Raw genomic sequence first — 25,750 nt, forward strand, 5'->3', positions numbered from 1 at the left:
AGAAATGAAAAATTAAAGTAATAGTGTACAAAGCTGCTCATCAAGTTCGAGGGCCATTTGCAGATTTTGTTGGGAGACACCAAGGCATTACTGCCATCTAGTGGGCGGTTACGTAAACAGCAGTGAACTCAAGGCAGATGGTACTGGCTCATGGAAGGAAGGAGAGGTAATGTCAGCCAAGCTTTCAACCTTCATAGACGCCAAACGCAACCAAGCATTGCATCCAACTCTACAGGACTTCCAAGAGTAACTTGATGTGTCAAACTTTCTTTGGTTATTTGACTGTCATGAGGCACCCATTGAAGTTTTGTTTGCGTGGGACTTTTCTACTTACCCAATTGAATTGACTTAATTATGCTTGCTGACTTAGAAGCATGAACAATAAAGAGACCCAATTAAGGCGAGCCAGTGTTAAATTCAAGACATTTTATTGTGACTTAGAAAATGACAATATACAAAACATGTTAAAGAGCAGGGCAAGGGGCTTGAGAAGGTGTGGGCAACTGGACACCCTAAAGGTTCAAAAAGGTGGATAAACCGTATTAGGGTGGATTTCGATTCAAAACGCACATCAAATCGACGTGAATCAGCAAAAGCAAACCATACCATCTCCACATCTTCTATAACGACCATGCCTTTATCGTCGTGACCCTCGGGGTCGCTCTCAGTGTTGTGAAAGTGAAACTCTTCACTGTCCGTCTCTTCAGAACTGGGCTGAAGAACCGTCAGCATGAAGTGGTTAATTGTCACTTAAATCACTTCATTGGAATCAATGTTGAACAAGGCGTATTTACGCCTTGCTACACAAAACTTCAAACTGTATACATTCAAATATACCCAAGGGAGTAGTGTGTGTGTGTGTGTGTGTGTTGGGGGGTCACTCATCTATTCAGATTTTTTTTTTTTTTAAAGTGATAAAAATCAACAAACCTCATAGTCCGGATCGTCCTCGGAGCCTTCATCAACGATCTCCTCCTGCGTGAGCACCTCCACCCAGGTCTGGTGCTCCTCATCTTCATCATCATCATCCAAGTCATCCTGCTTCCTCTTGCTACCCTTCCCACAAGGTTTAGTGGGAGAGACTCGAATTTCTGTTGCGGGGAAACTGGCCTCGTTAGGATCAACAAAGCGGTCCCCATACGTGCATCACTGACAGACATCAGTTCATCCATTTTTGTGTGCTTTTTAGGGGGTCAACAATTAGGAACGTCCGATACATTTTCAGACCGATTCCACTAGTATTTCTGATACATAAAACTTAAATCCACCAGCAGCGGCGGTGATGTTTGACTGTCTTGGTACGACTACTGTAGATGAATAAAAGTTGGCGTATTCTGCATGTAGGAAGCGTATGTAGGAATGGGATTTATTGTATCATTGATAATGTTAAGCACTATTAACTCATTCACTGCCATTGACGGCTATAGACGTCAAAACTTCATTGAACCATTTCCATTGACGGCTATAGACGTCAAATTCATTTGAACCATTTCTATTAGTTTCACATTTTTTCCACTTTTTAACAAGTATGAAACCCTAGGAAAAAAAATGTATATTTGGAACAGATATAAAATGTGTGATTAATCGTGAGTTAACTAGTGAAGTCATGTGATTGATTACAATAAAAAAATTTGAATCACCTGATGCCCTTAATTAAAAAAACAGATTATTAAAAATTAGGGGCGTCAGATTAACATTTTTAATTTTAATCAATCACATGACATCACTAGTTAACTCACAATTAATGACAAATTTTATATCTGTTCTAAATATACAATAAACAAATTCTAGGTTTTCATACTCTTGTTAACAAAAGTGGAAAAAAATGTGAAACTAATCAAAAAAGTTTAAATGAATTTTTGATGTCTATAGCCGTTGTTAGATTACCTGTCAAAACCATCAATGGCAGTGAATGAGTTAAAAAGGTGAGTTGAAAGACGATCATGTGAACAAATGTCATTTCTTCTTTCATTTCATAATCTGACCCTGTGAGAAACTAGTATATACCTGGTGAGAGGGAGCAGCCAATGGCAGTGGACAGAGGGTAGCCCAGGGCACCCTGCACCCAGCGCGGCAGGATGGTGAGCAGCAGGCGGGTGACCGGGTGTAGCCGCTTGCGCCCGATAAGGCACTGGCGGACAGGACTGGAGGCACTAGTCACAACCTGCAGCTGCTGCTGCTTGGGTCGCCTGAACCCCAATACCCACCAGAAGCCATGATATGCATGGACCTGGGAAGAAAGACAGAAATTTGATATTTTAACCAACACATGTGTACCAAAATTACATGTGACATGAAAGAAACCACTCAATCCTGGAAGGCATTTTAAATGGGGAGCTCCACCAAGGCTATGCTTACCAAAAGTGGTTGAGTGGAAGGTTACATAAAGAGACACATACGTCTAGCTGAATTGTCATAACTCCAAAATCAGCACTTTACAGGAGACCCCAAAAAACTGCACTTTGGTTAAACCATTGTCTAATCAAAGAGAGCAACAAATGGCAAATAAGTATTTTAAACTCCAGAAATACTATTTTCCATAGTCATAAAATACCATTTAATAAAATAAATTTTCAATGCTAACATACTAGGCCAAACAAAGCTTTACCGTAATTCAAACAAAGGTTGTTTGCGGCTTACAAACTGGCAATAAAATGAAAGACGCTTGTCACGTGACAAAGCAACGTCGCCTGCAATAACGTCATTAAGAAGCGACGGGAAAAAACAGCTTTGAAGATATAAAGTAAGGCTATCTGACACACATTGGAGTCGTGTGGATACACACACAAAAAAACATTAATGTTAAGTTATGTCTTAAAGTTAAATGTAGGAAAATGTGCGCACGTGACGTACCACGATGCCAAACGGCCAGAAGAGCCCCCGCAGCACGGAGCGAAGCACCCCATGTCGCTTCACCAACACATCACCCTGTTCAGACGAGCAAACAAGTGAAACACCAGCAAACACGGCACACCTAAATATATATATATATAAAAGAAAAGAAAAACGGAACCAAAACGTTACGTTATGTTACCTCGGTACTATCGGGGAGCGCCACTGTCTCACTGCGGGGCTCATCCTGCATGGCCATCAAGCTTGCTGGTCGAACATGCGCTGAAGACCACGGCGACCGCCTGGCGACAAGGAAAAGGGGCTTGACCCACGCTAACAAGTAGACACAAATGTACTCTCAAGATTGTTGAGTTAAGCCAATCACAGCGCACAGGTGCACCGGTAGTAATCAGAGCTAGCCAATCGGCACTAGGCAACAATTAACGCCAGGCACGTGACTCAGCCAGGCTCGCAGTACCAGGAAGTAGTGATGTTAAAGGCGCCATTTTAAAGATATGAGATAGATAGTTAGATAGCTAGATAGCTAGATAGACAGACAGACAGACAGACAGACAGACAGACAGACAGACAGATAGATAGATAGATAGATAGATAGATAGATAGATAGATAGATAGATAGATAGATAGATAGATAGATATAACCTAAATATTCATTAAAAGGCAAAAAATCCACACAATTTCATCACAATAGTCATGTTAACAACCAAAAATTCCACAATATTCACAATTACTTTTTTTAAAAAAAACAAATTACAGTGGTACCTCGGAGTTTGAACACAATTCGTTCCTGTGAAATGTTCAAAGTCTGAATTGTTCAACCTCCAAAACATTTTTTCCCATGGGAAATAATATAAATACAATTAATCCGTCCCCAAGCTCCAAAAACAGAAAAATCCTATTCTAATTTCTGTTTATGTAAAAAAAAAAATGTTTTAAATATGTACACCCTGTACAGTATTTAAATAGATTAATCGATTCTAAAAACATTCGATAGTGACAGCACTAATTCAGAATCCAGTAATCTTATTCCAGGAACCTGAACTGTTTTCGTCACTTACTTGGAAAAATACGTCAGTCACGCCTTCTGTCTCTGACAAACTCCCCCTTTTTATGCTTGGATAGCAAAAAACAAACAAGTAGAACTTAATAAATTCATGTATTCGTCAAAGAGCGTTCTTAGCATATGAAGAGCTTTCGAGGAACGCTTCCATTGTTGACAGCGGGCTCCCTAATTGGACAACATTTCCGTTGCCGACTTTCGTCACATTTGCGCAAGTGCTGGGTAAAATATGGCGGGGGTTGGGGGACGAGAATATAAGAGTGGTGTGTGCTGGCGAAAAGGGAAGGAAGTCTCACAGGATGTCGAGGGACGCCGTAACGAGGACGTTCAGCATCAGGGCCATTAGCAGCAAAGTCAAGGCGGATGATTACACGGCGGCGCGCAGGCACAGCAGTGCGGGGGCGCGTGCGCTTCTCTGGGCCACAAGCAATGCCAGATCTTTCGGTCGCTCTCTGGGATCCAGCCGCGAGAACATCTGCCCCAAGGTCCTGACCCCGGACAGCATCCCGCCGTTCACCATCCCCAGCCTGCTGGTGCAGAACGGCCTCAGGACGCAGGAAAGCCACGCGGAGCCCGAAGAAGGCTGGGAAGGGTCACGGAGTTCTGGGATGGAGCGGACGGAGTCTTCCTCGTCCTCGTCCGGGTCCCGACTGGAGCTGTCGGCGCGCAAGGCCGAGCGTAGCGACTCGGTTCCGTTGCGACACAGGAGAAGACAGCTGCAGAGGGAAGCGTCCTACCCCTGGTGCCCCGCCGATGCTCAGCACTGTTTGGACCCGGCCAGTAGGGCGGCGCTGTCCCTGCCCCACCTGGCCAAGGTGACCACCCCATACGGCTTTATCACCTTGAGCCAGAGCCCGCAGATGGCCAACGAGGAGGAGCTGCTCTGTCAATCCGGGATGCGGCGGGGTAACAAAGACGAGGAGACCCCGGACTCGGAGACGAGGGCGGACGTCTGCCGGACCGATTCGGTTTCAACCTCCTCAATCAGACAAGACAAGCTTAGACGGCGCCTCCGCATGGCCATAAAGAAACGCATCCTCTTCTGCCATTAACTGACTCCACCAATGAGTGCCTTTGTAGAATTCTTGTGTCAAATAAAAATGAGAAACCAGCATCATCTGAGCAGCATTGTTGTTGTGTGCATCACTTGTCACTAAAACTGTGGAAATGCTGAGATACAAGCATTCCGACAAATGTTACTGTGCATTTAAAAAACGGTATCCTGCAATCAAGCATTCTCACTTTGTTTATGAATCACAAAATACACATTTGAAATGCTGAGAGATGAGCATTCCAACAAATGTTATTGTGCATTGAAAAATGTTGAGTGAATGCAGAGACATTTGCATTTACACTTGTGCTGTCTTAATGCTGAGACAGCTATGCCCACAAAAGTACATTAATATTGTGTGAATGCTGAGAGATATGCATTCACACAAATTTTTATATTTGTGTCATTTAAAACGAATTGTGCTGTGAGATGAACATTCACATGAGTGAATGCCAAGAGACAGTCATTCAGAGTAATGCTATTTTACATCAGGAACTAAATATGTAAATGCTGGGAGACAAACATTCACACTAATTACATTTTATGAATGTTGCATGAAAGCTGAGGGATGCTGAGAGATATGCACTCACACTAATGATCATAGTATCAATATCGAGTTAACGCTGCAGGCCAACATTTAGAATTTTGCTATTGTGTGTCAAAATGAATTGTAAGCACGCTGAGACGAGCATTTGTGCATTCAAATCGAGTGAATGCTGAGAGACAAACATTTACACTAATTTTGTATTTGGAATGTTGCATGAAAGCTGAGGGATGATCATTGAGGCTAATGCTTTTTTTGTGACGAGAACCAGCTGTGAATGCTGAGAGACAATACTAATCGACGTGCAAATGCCGAGAATCAATTCTGTCATTGCTATGATGTCATCCCATGTACAACTCACGTCCTCTAGGGGGCATAGTTGTTCATCCGGGGATTACCATCATGCGATGATTTTAATTTTATTTTTTTGCCATTTAGGCTGATGTAATCCCTCAGCATTAACACACAGGTTGGTCATTTTTAGAGTAAGCCTCCTCAATGGACAGTGTTTTATGTTAATATTTCTATCTTTTAAATGTCAGGCTTAGGTCTCCGTTTTCTTGCGTCAGTTTTAGCATTATGTAAGGCTGGAGTGAAGAGTCTCTTACGCTAATGATGCACCTGCGCCGGCCACGCGGCTGTCACCACGATTGTCCGTGGTGGGCCTGAAGGAGCCCTCCATGACAAGAGGGGGCGAGACAAGTGGATGTATAAACAGTCGCCACATTTGTTTATGAGCGTGACGTAAGCGTTTTTGCTGCAAAATGAGGGATTTCTCTTTGAATGCAATGAGCAGCAGAGTTCACTTCAATTTGAGCACATTTACGCAAAATATTTGAGCCAAATTTGATATAATGTAACCATTTTTAGACTAACTCCTACTCAATTCGTTAAAAAAAGAAGAAGCTAGATTTTCCATTTATATTTTTAATCTATTATTGTATTTCTATATACGTAGCTATTTTCTATACATGGATACATTTGGTCAATAACAGGGATTTTCAAGTAATAAGCACGTTCCGTCAAATATTGTAACTCAATGTAAAAGGTTCACTTGCTTTTAAGTTCAATACATTTGCATTTCATCTTTAAGAACTGTTTTTAAACATTTTTGGTACAACTTTGTTTGCTCACTTACAGATGTACTTATACATTTTCATTGGAATGTTTATTTATGGCCAAGTGTTTTTTTAAATCAATAAACTTTAATTCTGACTATTATACTTACGTACAAATAGAGGTTACATCGCACCGTCGTAAACGGAACTCCATCGTGTACTGAGGGAGCAAATGTCAGGAAAAGAGATCGGCGTGAGTATGAGGTGAGCACTTTTAATCGGTTCAGTTTCAACATGCAGATTTCTATCAAGTGAATAGGAACATCCAATGAAAATCATGCACACATAGAAAACAACAACAATCAATATAAACAGGAGGATCAACTCACGATGACTATGCAAACAAATCTACCTGGAGGAGTACGATGAATTCAAATTTAATCATAAATATCAGCTTGTGCGGATGATGACGATGGGGTGAACAGGAAGTCATCACTAAACATTAAAGGAAGTAAAATGCTAATACATTGGTGACTAAAGGAGACTTATATTTCCTCTTTGATTATAATACGTTGACGCGGATGAGAAAAGAAGGTTGCTCGTTCTAGTCGTCGTCGGAGGAGGAGGAGGAGGAGGAGGAGTCTCGCTCGATTCTGTAAGCCATGAAGAAAGCGTCGGGGCGGGCGGGGACAAGGGGATGGCCCGGTCTCACAATCTCAAAGCCCAGGAAACTGAATGTGCGCAGCAGGGATGCTGAGGAGGAACAGCAAACCATAAACATGAGCTCACGAGTCCGGCTCAAAGAAAACCGGTAGAGCGAGACTTTATCTCTCACCTCGATCGTCACGGCTCTTGTGGAAACAGATGAACACGTGCTCGCCCTGCAGCTGCTCCTCGGCAAACTCCAGCATCAGAGCAAAACTGTGTGCGCAAATGTTAAATGCGCCGTTGTGACGTAAATATAACGTATTTAAATAAAAGCCTATTTTCCAACTGACCTGTCTTTGCTCCCCTCGGGCAACGCTCCCGGGGGGATTTCGATGTAGAGGTTGCCCGCTTTGAGCGCCGCCCTCCAAACGCACTTCTTGCCTTCGGAGAAGCGCGGCTCAAAGAGCAGGAAGCGCACTCTGCTGTTGGCGGGGGCCGGCTCCTCAAGAACCAGCAACTGAGCATCCTGATGGAAGGAAAAGACCAAAACGTGGACATTTGACATGAGGCTTGAAAAAAAAAAAAAAAAAAAAAAAAAAAAGATACAAGAAGAAACACTTGAAAATCTGTCACAATGCGACGCATAAACAGACTCCAGAAATAAGGCAGGCAACAGCGGACACTAAGGGCAGAAAATAAAAAGCAAGACTGGAGACTGTGAAGTAGGGCCCAAATCAGCAAATACCAGACCATTTTTTTGTTGTATTATTTTTTTCGTACACTTTAATACACCATAAGAACAAAGATGGTGACGTTCAAATCCCCCCCCCCCCCCAAGTAAATAAATAAATAAATAAAAATCTGACAAATTAAAGTACCCGGTACTGTAAAATGGCCAATTAATCGGTTATCTGAATGATCATAATTGACCTAAAAAAATCGAATTGGTGAAGTATAATGCATACTTCAGTGTCTCCAGTTAAGGCAGAACAACAGGGTATGCTAACATGAGTGTATATGTTATCCAAGAAGAGACTAAGGGCAGCAGGAAAACAGACTGCTGTGGAAAAATTAAGACTATGGAGTATAATACAGCAGTGTCTGAAGCTAAATAATAGCAACTGGGTAAGAAAACCGAGCGTTATTCAGGAGGAGAATAAGGGCACCAAAAAATAAAATGCCTGCATTGACTGGCAACCAGTTCAGGGTGTACCCCACTTAGTGCCCGAAGCCAACTGGGTTAGGCTCCAGCACCCCTGCAACCCTTGTGAGGAATAAGCAGTTAAAAAAAAAAAAGCGTGCGTTGTCCAAAAGGACGCAGTTAAGAAAACAGACCGCTGCAGCAAAGTGGAGACTAAGGCAGAGCACAAACAAAATTCGTAAGAAACCAAAATGGACTTACGGAATAGAATAGCTTAGCTGAAAGATTGCGATCCCGCTGGTCATTCCCTCGCCCACCTGGGATCTTCAGGGGTGGGTGAGGGGCATCAGGAGCACCACAGAGGCCCCGGACACGGGTTACTGCAACAGCGGGAGCACCTCCTCGGATTGGAGATACTGCGGGAAAACATCAGCACGTGTGAACACGACGCCATGGGCCAGTGGAAAAGTTCTGGAGGTTCTGTTGCCTGACTACACACGCCACCTTATTTAAAGAACAGACTTGGCAGCCATTTTACGGCCTAGTCAGTCATCTGTGGCAAAAGACTTTAATGAGTGACCGTGTAAGAGACATTGCAGTAATGTGATGAGGAACTTTGAACAGGCAGGAAGGAGGGGGGGGGGGGGGTGTTGTTAGCACATTGTGGAGCTTGTGACTAACAGCAAAATAAGAGTAAGAAAAAAAAACATGATGGATATAGGAATACGGACGCCATTTTATCTGTGTGTTAACTACAAAAATAAAGGAAGAAGCAAACTTACAGTATCAGATACTGGTATCGGTATGCTTTTTAGGATTTTAGTTATTTAGATATTTAGTTTTTTAGATTTACACTTCAATTGTATATTCATACAATGTCTAAGCTATAACTTTATTTATTTTATTAATTTTCAATACAAGCTTGCTTTTATTATTATTCTTATGTTGTTTTTTTGTATTTATATTACTGAAATGTTATTTTTGTTTTAATGTGACCCAAGGACATTTTTATTTGGACTCGTATTTATTAAACACACAAATTTTTTTCTTTCTATGTATAAAAATGTTTATTATGCTATTTGAAAAACACCTATGTCCATTTTTTATTTTATTTTTTTTTTACATTTTTGGGATGTCATTCAGTTTTATCCCCAAAACGTATAAGTAAATAATATTTTTTTTTTAAATTGGAAAAAAAAAATTTGCACATAAAAGCGACAATATTATATTCTGATTTATTATTATTATTATTTTTAAAAATTAGCATATTTTAATATTTTATGTATATAATTATTTTATTAGCACATTACCTCAGCATAAATATATAATGTACTGTACATGAACGAAAAATAACTAACAGCAATTGTGTGGCAGCATAGTGAGTGATCAATGAATTAAACATTTTTGGGGGGGCTATTTTTCTACATAATGCGCAAAACGCACACTCCTTAAAAATCCTTGTGTGTCTTGGCAAGGCAGACATTTTCCCATCACTGCTGACATACACACAAAAAGTCTTTGTGTAAACATTAGCCCGTTTTAGTGGAGCACTAACGTGGGCTTTATGGCGGCCATGTTTCTGCCTGCAGCTGTGACACGCAACACTTGCACAACTACAAATGCAGTGCGAGCGTCGCTGCATGCGTGCACACTGTTAAGTGCTCGCGCACTATCGGGTAAACGGCTGCCGTGCCCTTGGCTCGTCCGCGCTTACGTAAATGACGCCGGCGCGCTATATGTGGTGCAGAGGCGTGAAATCCAAATGCAACGGATACTAACACTTGTGTAACGGTAAAGAATGTTATGGGGCTGGCGTTCCACAGCAGGTTGAGCATTCCAATTAGGATTTAATGCTATTGACTTTAAGTATGTGTGCAAGGTTAGGCTAAGTCAAACTGATTTGAGGCTATTCATATAGTTACTGACAGCTTGGAGCGCCTTGATCGTTTGCGTGTGTGTGTTTATCCCCAAAATGTTCCATGTCTTGCGCAACACTGAAATAGTCGCATACTGTCCGTCACCACACTAGTAACTCAATTGACTTGAATGTGAAATACATTTTCCCCCATTGAAATGAACTGAAACATTATTGATCCGTTCGCCCCCTTTTTATTACATTTTCAATAAAGCCAAGTAGCCCTCTAATGTAAAATATAAAACATAATAAACTGCAATAAAAGAGAATCTAAAGAAATAAACGGGTTTTATAAAGTGCAATTAAGCCCAAAGTCCATGCAAAATAGGAATTGGGTGTTGTAGTGTGCCTTCAAAGGGCGTGGCCTATTGAGTGGCATAAGGAGCTCGGACTCCAGCTCTGGTTGGCCCTTTACCACAACAGTGTGAGCATCTCCATGCTCCTTAAGAGTGTTTTCATTTTGTATTTCAGAGTCTGACTGTTTGTCCTGTTTAATAAACAGCTGGATCACAGACTGCCTTTTTTCCCCACTTATGCTTGCCATTCAAATTTAAACTATAAATCGACCTTTCAATTCATAAGTTTAAAAAAAAATACATATTACTTGGACACTGAGTCAACGTAGTGGTATCCGATTTTTTTGGGACCATCTATTTCCATGTGCACTACTACTAAGCGACCCATCTGATATGGCTGTGTTTAGTTACATTAGTTGGGTTTCCATCCACCTATTTTTATTTGGGAATTAATTAAAGAATTTAGATGGAAAACAGCAAAGAAATGCTACGGCTCATCAAGAATTACAAAAGCAAACTAATAGAATGTCATCGCACGGCGCAGTCACTTTCTGTTCTTCTTCTTCTTCTTTTAAAATACTGCTGGATTACATCTCTATGGTGTATACCGCCGAGTCTCCTCTCAATATTCGCAAAACAAGAACAGATGGAAACAGGCATAAGTCGCATGCCCGTTTTGCGCATTTTCAGTAAATTTGCTTAAAAAATTTGAGACAATTGGATAGAAACCTGACTATTGATGGAACACATAAAACAACTCCTATATGCAGATGAGACAAAATTGTACATAAATATCTCCACAGAAGTAACTTGCCACCTATGACAATTATTTTGCTCACTTAATGATGGACGCAAATCTAATGAATCATATTTAGACTATATTTAATTGTCTATTCTATTTTTGCAATTTACATTCATTTACAGCAGCCGTAATGACATCAAGCTCATATTGAGGTAAACATTTTTAGGTAAATTTACAGGGATTTGCATAATTGATGCAGCCCCAAATGTTTATCATTGAGTCATCATCATTTGAACGACAACAAACAAAATGGAGGTTGGTTAGTTTCTATGGACGGACTATGGACCTTTTGACTTGCTCCAAAAGTCTCAATTATATTCATTCGACAATCACACTTTAAATACACTGACACAACCAAATCTACCTTTTGCACGTTTAAGATGGTAGTTTGCGTTGTAAACATTACACACCACTCTTTGTATGAGACACTCAACTAAATTAGGGCTGTTTACAAACGACCAAAGTGTACCAGAAGAGAATAACAGGCCTCTATGTTTAATATGACATCACTAAATCAACCCCCCCCCCTCTTCTCCCTTGCAGTCGCAGTGCAGTGGAAATTTCCAGAGTCTTTCTCAACAACGTGAAACCAGAAAGACAACATCCAACGCCCCCAGCCGACTCCTGTCAGAATTCGACCCGACCAACGCAAGCTATACCTGGGTCGAGAGTCTCCCACCCCGCCCCACCCCATGTCAATAACAAGAAGAAGAAAAAAAAAGATAAAAAGTGGGAAACACAATGAAAACAGTGGAAACTTGCAACCCAAGCTCCTATATCGATTCCCTGCTGAAAAGGAGATTAAATGAATCCCTCGCGGCGATTTAATGTGTGCTAATGAGCTCCCTAGCCGGTCGTCTGACGGAAAAATACTGTACAGTACAACACAAGCAAGTACAAGTCATGTATAGATTAACCATAGCAACAAAAGCAACCGTCTATAGTAGTCTCGGGCGCAATAAAACGCATACAAAATGAAAATATTGTATTAATTATTATTAGTATTATTGAGCGGTGAAGGCAAAAACAAACAAACAAGTATTGTGACGTAATCACACCGAGGCCGTAGCTATGAGCTAACGCTATTTGTACTCATGACATTGACGTCAACACATTGGGGAATTGTATTCAAATGAGACATTTAAACTTTAAAGCGATGGCAGGGTTTATTTTTATATATTTTTTTAATGAACTATGTCACACTTTGCAATATAGCTTTAGCATTTGTGACGTACAGTAGCTGCAGCCAACTAAATTATCATAGCCAGTTACGAGCAGCTTGTTAAGTAAATATAATGTCCACTTTTAAGCAACATTATTCACTATTACGTTATATTTCAAATTGATTTAGTTGTCATTTTACATAAATGCTACATAAGTGTTGAGGAAATAAAAGTAAACAATAAACACACGTTATAGCCGGAGCCGCTCCAGGAAATAGACGGCCTCTTTTCGCCAGGCCCCGTTAGCTTAGCTTTAGCTCTTCTTATGATCCCGATGACGACACAATAAACAATAACAACGTACCTTTCACTTTCCGGTTTATTACTGGTCTGTTCGATGACGGGCATCTTGGATAAATGTCTTTCTTTTTCTCTAGCAAAACAGTGACTATTCAAAATCGTCTGTAGGTTCGATTTAACCATCCGGACTGCGTCCACACTTGCGTGCCGCTCGCTCGTCCTCCCACCTCTGCTCTGGCAGCTTAGAGGCGCTGACAGGCGGCCAGCAGGCTGCTGCTGCTGGGCTCGGGGGGAGAGGGGGGAGGGGGGGGGGAGAGCGGGGGTGTCCCATGTGACGAGACTCGTGCGAGACGTGATAAGAAAACGTACATAACGACAATAATCATGCACCTGTTAATTTTTATGATACAGTGACGAATGCTTTGAGCTTGTTTCATCATGTGAACTGAACCTTAAATATTTAAAAAAAATTAGCAGTTTTTATTTCATCTTGACTTTTATTTTTATTTGTTTATTTATCTAGTTTTTAAATTTAGTTTTAATTCGTTTTTTGGAGCGGGTTTGTTAGTTTTTCAAAAATGCTTTGGTTTAAAAAAAATAATGTTTTATATACACAGCATAAGAGGTTTGGATGATGGATGGATGGATATGGAATATTTGTAAAGACAGATAAAGAGAAAGATAATAAGAAAGGTCAATATTAAGTACGTATTGTGTAAGCAAGTAAACTACAATTCCCAAACGACTGTTCAACCGTCCTTCTTCCGTACAGTCGTTAAAAAAAAAAAAAAATAACAATCTACTTTTATATACAGTACATACACAGCGACAGTACACTAAATTATTATTAATGTAATGAATACATTAAAAATTAAATATATGATACATATATAAATATATAATACCAAAGATTAACGAGTTTTATAAATGTAATATGTAGTTTTTGTTGCTGTTGTTATTGATATATTTTTAATATATACACACTATCGTTTTATTATTTATTTTTCAACCAAAATTGTTTTTCAATGTTAGTTTTCGTTAATTATAATCACCCTAACAGCAAACGTAACTATAAATGTATCAATAAAACTAGCTGAGGCGAATACAGTATAAATGTTTATTTTTTCCCCCGTTAAAGAAATAACACAGCAATCGTTTCGCGACGTTAAAATTAATAGATTAACACCCCATCTCTCTCTCTCTCTCTCTCATACTGCACTTTTTTATGTTACAGTTTTCAAGATAAATAATTGAGTGTAAATATTGTGGACACCCAAGCTCTTCTGTTTCATTAGAATCAAAACACATATCTACAGGTGAATAATAGCTCCACCTACAGGTCAAACTGTGTCAATGCTGATGTTTTTTTCCTCATCGGAAACCGTTCTCACCTGTGCCTGTCAATCAAGCTGCCAACAAGCAGGGTGCGTTCACCTCTGCCCTCCCTGTGCAGAATAGTATTAACCAGTAACAAGTGTACTGACTGTGGACGCACAACTGAAGGCTTTTTTTTGACTCAAGGTATGTTCCTCTACTACTTCCTCTTTTGTGAATTTGACAACAAGCTCATTGAAACTATTGCAGCGTCCTATTTTATGCCACGTGTGCTCAAAGCAGTACAAACGTTATATCAAGCATTCTCATTTGCAGGTTAAGCTCCAAGTTCACAAACAAGCGTTGATAAGTAAGACTTGGCTACAATTGAAGTCATCCACTGTTTGATCATATCACATGCCGCTTTCAAAGCTAACTTAATATGAACGGCGTCTCGCTCAGTGTCATATGACAGGATTTTGTCCATCCAAAATCTGAACGAGGTTTCAAACCCATGGAAGGGCTTCACCATGAACCGCTGCCTGGCGCTGGCGCTGATCGTGCTGCTTGTGGGCGCGGGGGTCCATCAATTTCACAGTGAGTAACATATTGTATTGTGGATATAAAAAGTGTCCACACCCCTGTTCAAATGCAAGGTTTTTGTGACCAAGATAAACTATTTCAAAATTTTCTCCACCACTAATGTAAGCCATAAATTGTACAACTCAATTGAAAAAAAGAAACAAATGGAATAGTGTGGCTTGTTGCACAAGTGTGCACACCCCGCAATAGTGTGGATGCGTCTGCTTTTAAATTTGATCACATGCACAGCCATCTTGAATGAGTCGGCACACGCCGGCCACCATTTTAACTGCCTCTAATTCATCCCAAATAAAATCCAGATGTTCCAGAAGGCTTTTCCTAACATTTTTGCTGTCACATTTTACAGCACAAACTATTTTATCACAAAACGCGGCATTTGGGCGGGGCATTGAACTCCACTTTACATATTTTTCCTCAACTTTGTGTCCCATAGATGCTGTTGATGTGTTTGTAGAGGAGACGGGGATAAGATCTTTCATCGGAAGCATTCAAGATGGTTCCATAACTCAGGTGTTTATTGTCCGCTTATTAAATACTTGCAGCTTTTTGGGATCCAGCTTGACAACTTTTTAGGCTTTCTACTACTATGACTACCACATTCGTTGTCTATTAAAATATTGCACAGGATCTTTGTAACATTATGTTCTATAAAATAAATACCAATTATCAATATAACATATAATATAATACAAAATGTAAATTATTATTTTTTTTATACTTATTGTTTGGAATATTTTGCGCATATGTATGAATATTTGTTAATGTGAAAAATAATAATTCATCATATTCATATTTATAGTAAATATTTTTTACGGCAGGGACAATTTTTAGCACAAACAATACAAAAACATCTTAAGAAAGTTTCAGATTTTTGTCAACTTTCAATACAGTGAAATCCCCCCCCCCCAAAATAAGTTAATATTACATTTTACAGAAGCTGTTTACTTGTTTCATGACTATCAAAGTGTATTTTGGCTTTTTGTGGTTTGTTTTGACCTACTTTCATTTTCCGATATGTGAGTTGAGACACTTAAATCCTGTTGCAGGGTCAGTAATGCAAAAGTGTAGTCAGTTCAGTGATACGATGACGTTATTTTTCACCTCATTTACTCAAAGTGTACACATCGGAAAGTGAACGTTTTAGCACAGATTGAAACGTGCCAAAAGTGATACGATCTGAAAAACATGCCTTTTGACAACAAGTCAAACTAATCGTTGAGTCGATGATGATTATATAACTACAAATGGAATTTAGGAGTTTTTATATGTCTTTGTTCTCTAGATCTCCTTGTGGGACAAGTTCATGTCATGGTGGGGATCTGAAGAACTCGGAGCGATAAGGAGACGGAAAAAGCCCATCGGCAGTAAAGCCGTCCTGAAACCTAAAACTGCTAAACAATGACGGACTGAAAATTTCAGCAAAAAAAAAAAAAGTTCAAAAGGCAAACGACCCATTTTAACAATGTAGCGTACTTTAGATTTTCCATTTTAGCTCATTCACTCACAGCCATTTTCACAGAAGCAACCCCCTTCACTCACAGCTGTTTGACTGATTTTGCAAGGTCCACAGAATGTTTTGTTCTTTTGCTATAAAAACATGGAACCTACCAAAAGAAAAATTAAAACTCTTCTTTCATCAGGAAAAAAAGCATCTTTCTATTTGTTTCCATTTTGCAGAAATTACCATTAAAATATAGCTAAGTTTCATCATTCGCAAATTTGTTTAAAACTAGGGAAAACATATTTTTGCAATCTGGCCCTGGTTGATCTCTTATACTCTGCTGCCCGTTTGTGTACCATTTCTTCAACCGTTGTTTGCAGTTGAGGCTGCATCAAATATGCTCTAGCATATAAAAAAAACATAAAAACAAATATATCTTTGGTACACCAAAAATATTTAAAATAGAACGTATTTATACGTTTTTGGGTGCACTTGAGTTAATGACTACAAATGAAGATGATAATTTCATAGAATTATTGTAAAAAAAACATGATGTTCTGGTGAAACACGCATACAGTATATACACACTGTATTTTCGAACAATTATTATAAATACATAAGAGTAGTGTGTACTATAAATATTTGTTAGACAGCTACAGCATGTTCCTATATGCACTTGTGAACAAATACATGTAAATAAAAGAAACCCCTAAGAAAATAGTTTTCGTGGTCAATGAGTGAAGTGGACCCTCACACACCACTACCCGTATATTAGCCTTAGCGTTAGCGACAGCCACACTTCTTCGCCACCATATCCGGGTGCGTGTAGAGAAGCGTGCCGTGCTTGTTTAAGTCCACCACCATCAGGGGCTGGTATTCGAGTGGCACGCAGCACAGCGACCGCTCGTGGACGTTTCCACTCTCGATGTGCGAGTTGAGCAACACGGCGTGGTTGACGGTGTTCATCAGCGGGATGGTGCAGCGGCCGTGGCAGTTTTTGATGTTGGCCGTGTTGGGAAGTACCAGGAAACGCTCCAGGGACACGGTGAGGCTCTTCAGGCGGCATGTGGCTTCCCTGGCCGTGGGGCTCGGATTCGCACGGGTGGCTCGCAGTTGCGGCAACATCTCGCGACCCACCGTCTTCAAGGCTTTCAACAGGAGGAACGCGCAGTACTGGCTTTCTCCTGGGAGCAGGAAGACACATCGGCAATTAGTGACAACAATCATTTATGTGACATTGGTTCGCAATTGTGTACGCGCTAGGTCAGGGGTCAGCAACCTTTTTTGAGAAAAAGAGCCATTTTAGGCCAAATAAATCACCCAAAATGTGTCTGGAGTGGAAAAAGGTTTGAAGACTGGGACGAAGGAAACTGTGTGTTAGTGTTAGTCTAATGTACTGAGGGCCCAGAAGCTATTTCGAGCTGCACCACAACACTAAAACATGCAGCATCCAACACACAGAGATTTTTATTTTGTTTGATTTTTTAACCAATTATAAAGACATCTTATGGTGATTTTCTGCCCTTTTTCTTTTGTTTTTGGACATTTTATGATTACTTTTGGAGCATACTCTTTCCTGCATTTTCTTAAATCAATTTATGGTAATTTGGGGAATTTCGTCCTTTGCTTTTGACACTATAGTTACTTTTGGAACATTTTCTTTTCTGACTTTTTTCTACCTTTTTTGTGAGCCAATTCTAAAGACATTTTATGGTGATTTTCTGCCCTTTTTCTTTTGTTTTTGAACATTTTATGGCTACTTTTTGAAAGTTTTCTTTTCTGCCTTTCAATTAAATACTCTGCCATTTTTGGCAATTCGAAAGGCATGTTATGATAATTTTCTGCTTTTACTCTTCCTTCTGGACATTTTATGGTTCATTTTTGGACATTTTTAGGCAATTTTTAAAACTTTCTCATTTTTAAAACGTATACATTTGGACTCTTGCATTAAAAAAGAAAAAAATATATTTAAACTAAATCAATTCATTTGTAGTATATTTAATCTAAAAAAATAATACATGTAAAAATGTTATTATTTATTTTCTACTATTTTAAAGAGATCCACAGGGAGCCACATGTTGCAGACCCCTGTGCATCTATAGATTCATGGTGTTTATGATCCTCTCTATTTTGTAGGCAGTAACAGAACTCAATCCCACAACCTAATATCCTGATTTATTCCACAAATCCTACAATCCTTGTTCCAAACATCTTGACGTCCCCATGATCATTTTTGCCATTTCCCCAAATTCTCGTTTTCTATTTTTTTGTGCACATTACCTGATGGCAGGTCCACCATGGGAAAGGCGCAGAGTTCCCAGAGTCTCTGAAGCCTCTTGATGCTCCTCAGGCCATCCTCCTTGTTTCGTAGAACTTCCATCGTCTGCACAAGGTTCTGCTCCAAAGCGTGTTTGAGCTCGTCCAGCAGCCCGAGGGGCATGGCCAGCTCCCCCCGGTGGACGTGGTACGTAGAGCCCGTGAAGGAAAAGATGGTGGGGGCCGACGAGTTGATGAGTTCCGCCAGCATGGACTCGCTGGAGGACAGACCCAGCGTGATGGGGGGCGGAGCCTGAAGGGAGTCCAATCTCAGCGAAGGCACGTGGGGATGATTGTGAGGAAGGACGTCACTCAGGAAGCGGCGAAGCTCACACAGGAAGGAGAGCGGCTGGGATGAGCCGGAGACTTTGGTGCTTTTGAGAGATGAAATTTAGACTTCAGAATGATAGAAACATTGGTTTGCATTAAACGGGAAAAACAAAATGTGGAACAACCTGATATCGTCTTCACGAGAGAAAAGAAGAACTGGAGTCACGTTGCTGCTGCTTGTATTTCCGCCCGTAAGGAGTTCTTTCATCTTTGTCTCTGTGTCAAGTACACTTGGATGAGCGTGCGCACGGAAGAAAAAATAATAATAATAAAAATACCGGTACTAGTGTATTATTATTATTATTATTATTATTTATGATTTTTAAAAATACAGCTGTAATGTAATTTATGAGACCACGCTCGTTTCGGAATCATGTGGGACTAAATGAAATGATGCTGGTGAAATTATGTGCAATATTTTGGAATGATGTGGAAATGATATAGAATTACTTTTGCGTAGAATGATATTGGTGAAAAATGTGCAATAAGATGGTGAACAAATGTGGCTTGATTATTGAATGATATTGAAAGATATGGAATGATGTGAAATTATATCAAAGAATAATAGTGAAGTGAAAATAATATTAAGATGAATGAAAAGGGCATTATTCCGTTCTAACCCTACATTTTCCTCATTCTGGTCACTAGGGGGCAGTAGAGCACAAACAAAATTGATGGATGGTTAATAAACAATACAAGAATACATTTTATTTAATTAATTATTCAAATAAACACAATTTAAGCCTTTTATTTTTTAATATAATTATCTGCATTAAATTATATAGTAACAATTAATAAAATTATTTTCAAAACATTTTTTTTGGGGGGGTAAAAAAAAATTCAAATAAATGTTAAAAATTTCCCCCCCAATAAAAACGCAAATTTTTGGAAGGAGGTACAGGTAGCATTTTTTTCCAATTATTTAACAATGCCTTCCACCCCTAAAAAAAAGTTGTATATTTTCCCCCAAAAATGTCACCCCCACCACCAAGAAAAGTTAATTGCATTCATTTATTTATTGCAAGCAGTATGCCTTATTCTTTCCAAGAACACTTTCATCCTAAGAAAAATGTTGCATTTGATGTCTTTTCGCCTAAGAAAAGTTATGGTATCGAGTCCTTTTTTCTTGAAAAAAATATGAGAAATGGACCAAATAGTGTTATTGTACAACCCAAACAATAAAGAAAGAAAAGGAAAAGACATACTCATATCAGATGATTTTGAGTCAATGGAGAGCATCCATCTTTGGTGTTCCGTAGATGCTTGTCCTGTTAGAAGAACGTATTGCGTTCCTTCTGACATGCACACAGCCTGCAAAAACAAAACAAAAACACTGAAACATGGTGAACATTTAACATTGAATTGACCCAAGTGCAATGAAGTCAACCTGCGTGTTGGGCTGTAGCGAGCGACTGGTGAAGGTGATCTGGTCCAAGTCGCCGCCTCTGACGGGACTTTCCAAGGCCAAGAGCAGCACCAGCTTGTGTTGCGGCAAAGAGGATTGTGGGATGTGAAAGTTGAGCACCAGTGCGTCCCGATCCTCCTCCCCCTCCACTAAAAACACTTAAAATATATATATATTTTTTTTAAAAAGTTAATAAAAATGTTAGAATGACCTTTCTATGTCCCACATTACCTTCAGTGGGATGCAGGAGCTCCAGTCCACCTCCTCGCTTCCTCTTTGCGTGCTTCGCCAGGTCCAACAAGGCCGCGGGACTCCCAGATGACGGGCACATTCCGAATAAGGTGGCGCCGCCTGGCGTCAACTGGCCGTCGTCCCGGAGAGCCTCTCGCATGGCGGCCAGCACGTCGTCCAGGAAGCACGCTGTGCTGCTCCGGGAGGTCACAAGGGAGGCCACCGCGGTGGCACGTGTCGGCAACGGAGTCGGAATCCTTTCTCCGGCCTCCTCGGCGGCCACCGGCCTCATAGTAGCTATGGATACAAAAGTCTCAATTGAAAATTGGTCATCAATGGGGTATGGTGGGGTGGCCAGACCCCTCACGCCCACCCCTTTGTATGCCCCTGGGTGAGGAACCTTTTTCCTCCATCAAGGGTCATTTTTAAGCCATTATAATACATGGACGAACTGGTTTTGGTTAATTGAGATGTTTTAGTTGATTTTAGAGAGAAATGGTGGGCTGGATACATAGATTATAATAAAGCTATAGTAATATAGCTATGAAGTTTAGTAATATTTTTTTTTAGAATATATTTGAATATACTTGGATCTCTGCCAAAACGTGTTATAATAATTGTATTATCTATATATATATATTTTTTTTTAAATATATAAACATAGTATAATGTAATACTTTAAAGTTAGGACAATAAACTAACATTATTTTTGACCTGCATTAATATTGTCGAACTACACAGATATGTCTAAATACTAATAACATAAAATATTATATTTGTATTATGCTTAGAGGGTTTTTTTTTAATTGAAAAAAATATGTTTAATGTAAAATAATCTTGGATCTGGACTACTATATTCACTGTGTATAATAAATATAATACAATTTTTTGTTTATTATAAAATATATATAAGCATGAATGTTTAAATTGCAATCTGCATTAAAATATATAGTGCCCATCATTAATTAAATAATTGTGAAACAATAATATTGACAGTATTATTAATATTATATACAAGTCTGTATAAAATACACTTTCATTAACATAACTGTTTATTAATGTTATAAACTAATCATAGGACTGCTGTTCAAAAAGCACATAAAACAAAAATTCTTACAATACTTTCTGCTTTAAAAAAATAAAAAAAAATTGTCCCCTCACACGATCCAGCACTTTCAGCCATATAGTAGTATACTTACATTATAATTATAGGATTGCTTTCATTAAAAAAAAAAAAAAAAAAGGTATTTTATAACATGTTCTCCTCTACAAAAAAAAAAGTAGCTACATGTATGACTTCTAAAAACATGGATGAAAAAAAAGTTGTTTTAAGTTGGCTATGGCCTTGAAATAGATTGCTTATTATTGTAATTATTAGTAATAATTTATAAATTAATAGGATTCCTCCAAGCATTTGAAAAATGAAAGTTGATTTAAGAATTTGAAGAGATTTTTTTTTTTTTTTTTTAATTGAGTTATACAAATTTAAGACATCACACAGGACTTATCCTAGTCTCATTTCTAAACATGAAAACCTAGCATTTCAACAGGGGTGTGTAGACATTTTCCAAGTGTACCAAGCGAAGTATCCTGTGAGTCTGACCTGTCATCGCGGCTTCCGCCTGCCGTCCAGGAGAGTCGGTCAGGACCACGGAGCGGCAGCAGCCGATCCAGCAGAACATCAGCAGACCACGGAGGAAGATGCACGGCGACATGCTGTCATGCACTCGGACACACTCTGCCATCTGCATGTGCAACCAAGTCTTATCAAGGGGTGAGGCGTCAAAAGGGCGGGATTTCCACCCCCTCCTCACAAAACAACCATCCTTGCCAAAATAGGAAGATATTGTGTCCTTGATTCACTAGGAATCCAGTGAAGGGGCTGGGGGTGGGTGGTCGCGGGGGAGAGAAGGTCATATTGGGAATAAGGGAACGAAACACATTTAGTAGACTGACAGCTATTTTCACAAAGTGTATGGCGTTTCTTGAATTTAAAAATACTGGAAAACATTCTAGATTACCATCTGCAGATGAGACTTAAATTTAATAAAATATTTAAATAAATAAAAAATAAGATGATTATTTCTCATTTTTAAAGTATGTATAATTACTTATTTTACCAATTATTAAATACAACTACTAGATTTAGATATAATTTGTTTACAATAAATAAACAACTTCTTGAATTAGACAAATTAATAAAAAATATGAATACAGTAAGCACATTTTTATAAAATTGAATAGGGATGGGCGAGTGCCATTACCATTCATATTTTAAAGTGGAAGTCAACCAAAAACAAAAAAATTAAAGTTATGTTCTATGCAGCCCCACTAGGCTAAACACAACATTCTGATTAATATTATTTTTGTGGAATATGAGTTAAGCAGCAAAATCTACTCGTTACTTGCTGTCAAATGAAAATGACATCAAAGTTGCTCAGGGAACGACCAATCACAGCTCACCAAACAGGTATTTTCATCTATCAGCACAGCCATTTTGAGATTCTACTGCCCCTCTGCTGTCGATCCGACCTCAAGTCCAAGTTTACTCTGGGAACGTCACGTGCGTGAACCCAGAAAACAGGTGAGCCACCACAATTCAATTAATTCCAGTGCATTGCTGAGGGCAGAATTTCAAAATGGCTGCATCATTTGATGGACGACAACTGATGGGATTCTGATTCATATTAATCAGAACACCGTTGTTTTTTTAGACCTGGGGGTGTGCATAGAACATATAAAGGCAAATGTGTTTTTGAAGTGGTTATAAAAGTCGTGTTTGCTCCTCAAAGTGTCAACAAAAAAGATCTAGATTGTTTCCTCGGAGGTGTTGATGCTCTCACAGCTGCAGTGCAGTTATGCAGACAGTCAAGGTCGACAATTCCAACACAATCAGCCAAAGCTCATTCTTGGATGTCATCAAGCATCACCATAAAGCTTCTCTTCGCTGGGCCGACGCTCCGTATTTGTGTATCCGCTACATGATCTACTGTAGTCTGGAATTTTGGGGGCTACCATTAAAACATACCGTTATCGTGAGCACAGGTGGTAGACCTCCCTTGCACTGAGGTCCGACTTCCGAGGAAGCTCGTTGGGAGGTCTGCTCCAGACACACGTCGGCCTGGCTTCGCATTGCTGCAAAGGATACCACTAAAATCGGGAAGTTTGAACTTGGCCAGACCAAACAAGTCCCATGAAGTTGTGGTAACGATCATGAGTGATTGCAGTGGCTCGTTTTTCTGAATTGGATCGATTGGATGTGTTGGTTAAAAATTGTGCCTGGGCAAGCGTCAATTTGTCCTTCATCTTCATAGCAATGCTTCTGCTCAAATTGATGTTGCGACTAGAAAAAAAAATAGCCTCATCTCAATAGACAACCTTGAAATCACATGAATGCCTCATATACAAAAGAATTACACTCATCTACATCTGCACAAATAAATGCCTCACCTCAACTAAACATCCCCTGAAGATATAAATAAAGGCCTTACCTCAAATCAATGTTTCGTGAACAAATGTCTCACTTCAACAGATGCCTTGTTAACGAATCTACGCCTCGTAAACAAATTCTTCCTAAAATGGAAAAATCAAATGCCTGACCTCAAATACATGTCAAAAAACTGCCTCATCCTCAAATATAGCAATTGAAGAAAAATTTAATAAAAAAAAATAAAAGTTAATTGAGGAAAAATGCACCAGCTCAAACAGATGTCTCATGTACAAAGTGCCTTACCTCAAATAATCACAGTGGAATAAAAAAACAAAGTCACTTTAAATTGATGCCCTTGTTAACTAATATACGCCTCGTAAACAAATTCTTCCTAAAATGGAAAAATCAAATGCCTGACCTCAAATACATGTCAAAAAACTGCCTCATCCTCAAATATAGGAATTGAAGAAAAAAAAGAAAAAATAAATAAATAAAAGGGAATTGAGGAAAAATGCCCCAGCTCAAACAGATGTCTCATGTACAAAATGCCTTACCTCAAATAATCACAGTGGAATAAAAAAACAAAGTCACTTTAAATTGATGCCCTTGTTAACTAATATACGCCTCGTAAACAAATTCTTCCTAAAATGGAAAAACCAAATGCCTGACCTCAAATACATGTCAAAAAACTACCTCATCCTCAAATATAGCAATTGAAGAAAAATTAAATAAAAAAAATAAAAGTTAATTGAGGAAAAATGCACCAGCTCAAACAGATGTCTCATGTACAAAGTGCCTTACCTCAATTAATCACAGTGGAATAAAAAAACAAAGTCACTTTAAATTGATGCCCTTGTTAACTAATATACGCCTCGTAAACAAATTCTTCCTAAAATGGAAAAATCAAATGCCTGACCTCAAATAAATGTCAAAAAACTGCCTCATCCTCAAATATAGGAATTGAAGAAAAAAAGAAAAAATAAATAAAAAGGAATTGAGGAAAAATGCCCCAGCTCAAACAGATGTCTCATGTACAAAATGCCTTACCTCAAACAATCAGTAGAATAAAAAAACAAAGTCACTTTAAATTGTTGCCCTTGTTAACTAATATATGCCTCGTAAACAAATTCTTCCTAAAATGGAAAAATCAAATGCCTGACCTCAAATACATGTCAAAAAACGGCCTCATCCTCAAATATAGGAATTGAAGAAAAATAAAATAAAAAAATAAAAGGGAATTTAGGAAAAATGCCCCAGTTCAAACAGATGTCTCATGTACAAAATGCCTTACCTCAAATAATCACAGTGGAATAAGTAAATAAAAACTCACTTTAAATTGATGCCCAACCTTAAATAGAAACCTTGTTCAAAATAACTCACCCTGTGAACATACCTTTCCTCAAATAGATGACTCAAATACATCCCCGCAAAAACAAGTGCCTAACTCAGACACCTCATTGACAAAAGCTTCACCACAAGTAGGCGGTTCAAGAGCAAATTTCCTCACTTCAAATAGTGACCTCGTGAACAAATGTGTCACTTTAGATGCCACATGACAAAATAAATGCCCAACCTCAAATAGTTATCTAATGAAGAAACTCCTCACCTCAGCTGGACTTGTAAACAAATGCCTCGCCCTTTGTTTTCCACCCTAAGAAAACAGGAGGTTTAAATACCATTAATAGAATGTTCATCTTAAAAAATATATCAATTTTAAAATGTTTTTTTTTAATGCCATGTTAATTAATTTAATACAGCTCATTCATTAACTATCACGGTTGTGTACTATTTGAGGAAACATTAACAAGACCAGTTGGAATTTGAGATTTTACCTTTGACATCTGTTAGT

At 39.0% G+C, this 25,750-nt stretch overlaps 4 protein-coding genes across 6 annotated transcripts; 1 reads left to right on the plus strand and 3 right to left on the minus strand.

Moving 5' to 3' along the window:
* Positions 1-406: 406 nt before the first annotated feature.
* On the minus strand, positions 407-3,202 carry org (oogenesis-related gene). Its single transcript, XM_077584257.1, has 6 exons — positions 3,035-3,202; positions 2,854-2,928; positions 2,008-2,230; positions 931-1,091; positions 607-714; positions 407-512 (listed from the first exon to the last, which is right to left on the minus strand). The coding sequence occupies exons 1-6, from the start codon at positions 3,089-3,091 to the stop codon at positions 465-467; spliced, it is 672 nt and encodes a 223-aa protein (XP_077440383.1). The 5' UTR covers positions 3,092-3,202; the 3' UTR covers positions 407-464.
* A 3,618-nt stretch (positions 3,203-6,820) lies between these two features.
* Positions 6,821-13,115, minus strand: oaz1a (ornithine decarboxylase antizyme 1a). The gene is given in 6 exon segments (XM_077584352.1): positions 6,821-7,319; positions 7,402-7,487; positions 7,565-7,740; positions 8,617-8,703; positions 8,705-8,771; positions 12,896-13,115. Coding segments are annotated over 6 exon segments (684 nt in total). The 5' UTR covers positions 13,015-13,115; the 3' UTR covers positions 6,821-7,170.
* Positions 13,116-14,259: 1,144 nt separating this feature from the next.
* LOC144062113 (uncharacterized) lies at positions 14,260-16,390 on the plus strand. 2 transcript variants are annotated; one of them, XM_077583078.1, is made up of 5 exons: positions 14,260-14,352; positions 14,482-14,515; positions 14,608-14,742; positions 15,182-15,258; positions 16,031-16,390. In XM_077583078.1, coding segments are annotated over exons 2-5 (333 nt in total). In that variant the 5' UTR covers positions 14,260-14,352; positions 14,482-14,514; the 3' UTR covers positions 16,151-16,390. The 2 variants fall into 2 exon arrangements, with proteins under 2 accessions (XP_077439204.1, XP_077439205.1); XM_077583079.1 differs by having other exon boundaries at positions 14,301-14,742.
* A 318-nt stretch (positions 16,391-16,708) lies between these two features.
* On the minus strand, positions 16,709-25,659 carry amh (anti-Mullerian hormone). Of its 2 annotated transcripts, none has more exons than XM_077583077.1 (8): positions 25,508-25,659; positions 22,075-22,216; positions 20,472-20,768; positions 20,223-20,398; positions 20,041-20,146; positions 18,961-19,051; positions 18,470-18,879; positions 16,709-17,373 (listed from the first exon to the last, which is right to left on the minus strand). In XM_077583077.1, exons 2-8 carry the CDS (start codon positions 22,214-22,216, stop codon positions 16,973-16,975), a joined length of 1,623 nt encoding a protein of 540 aa, XP_077439203.1. In that variant the 5' UTR covers positions 25,508-25,659; the 3' UTR covers positions 16,709-16,972. The 2 variants fall into 2 exon arrangements, with proteins under 2 accessions (XP_077439203.1, XP_077439202.1); XM_077583076.1 differs by lacking the exon at positions 25,508-25,659 and adding an exon at positions 23,500-25,498.
* Positions 25,660-25,750: the final 91 nt, after the last annotated feature.

The sequence above is a fragment of the Vanacampus margaritifer genome, chromosome 13 (genome assembly GCF_051991255.1).
Source record: "Vanacampus margaritifer isolate UIUO_Vmar chromosome 13, RoL_Vmar_1.0, whole genome shotgun sequence".
Classification (NCBI taxonomy): domain Eukaryota; kingdom Metazoa; phylum Chordata; class Actinopteri; order Syngnathiformes; family Syngnathidae; genus Vanacampus; species Vanacampus margaritifer.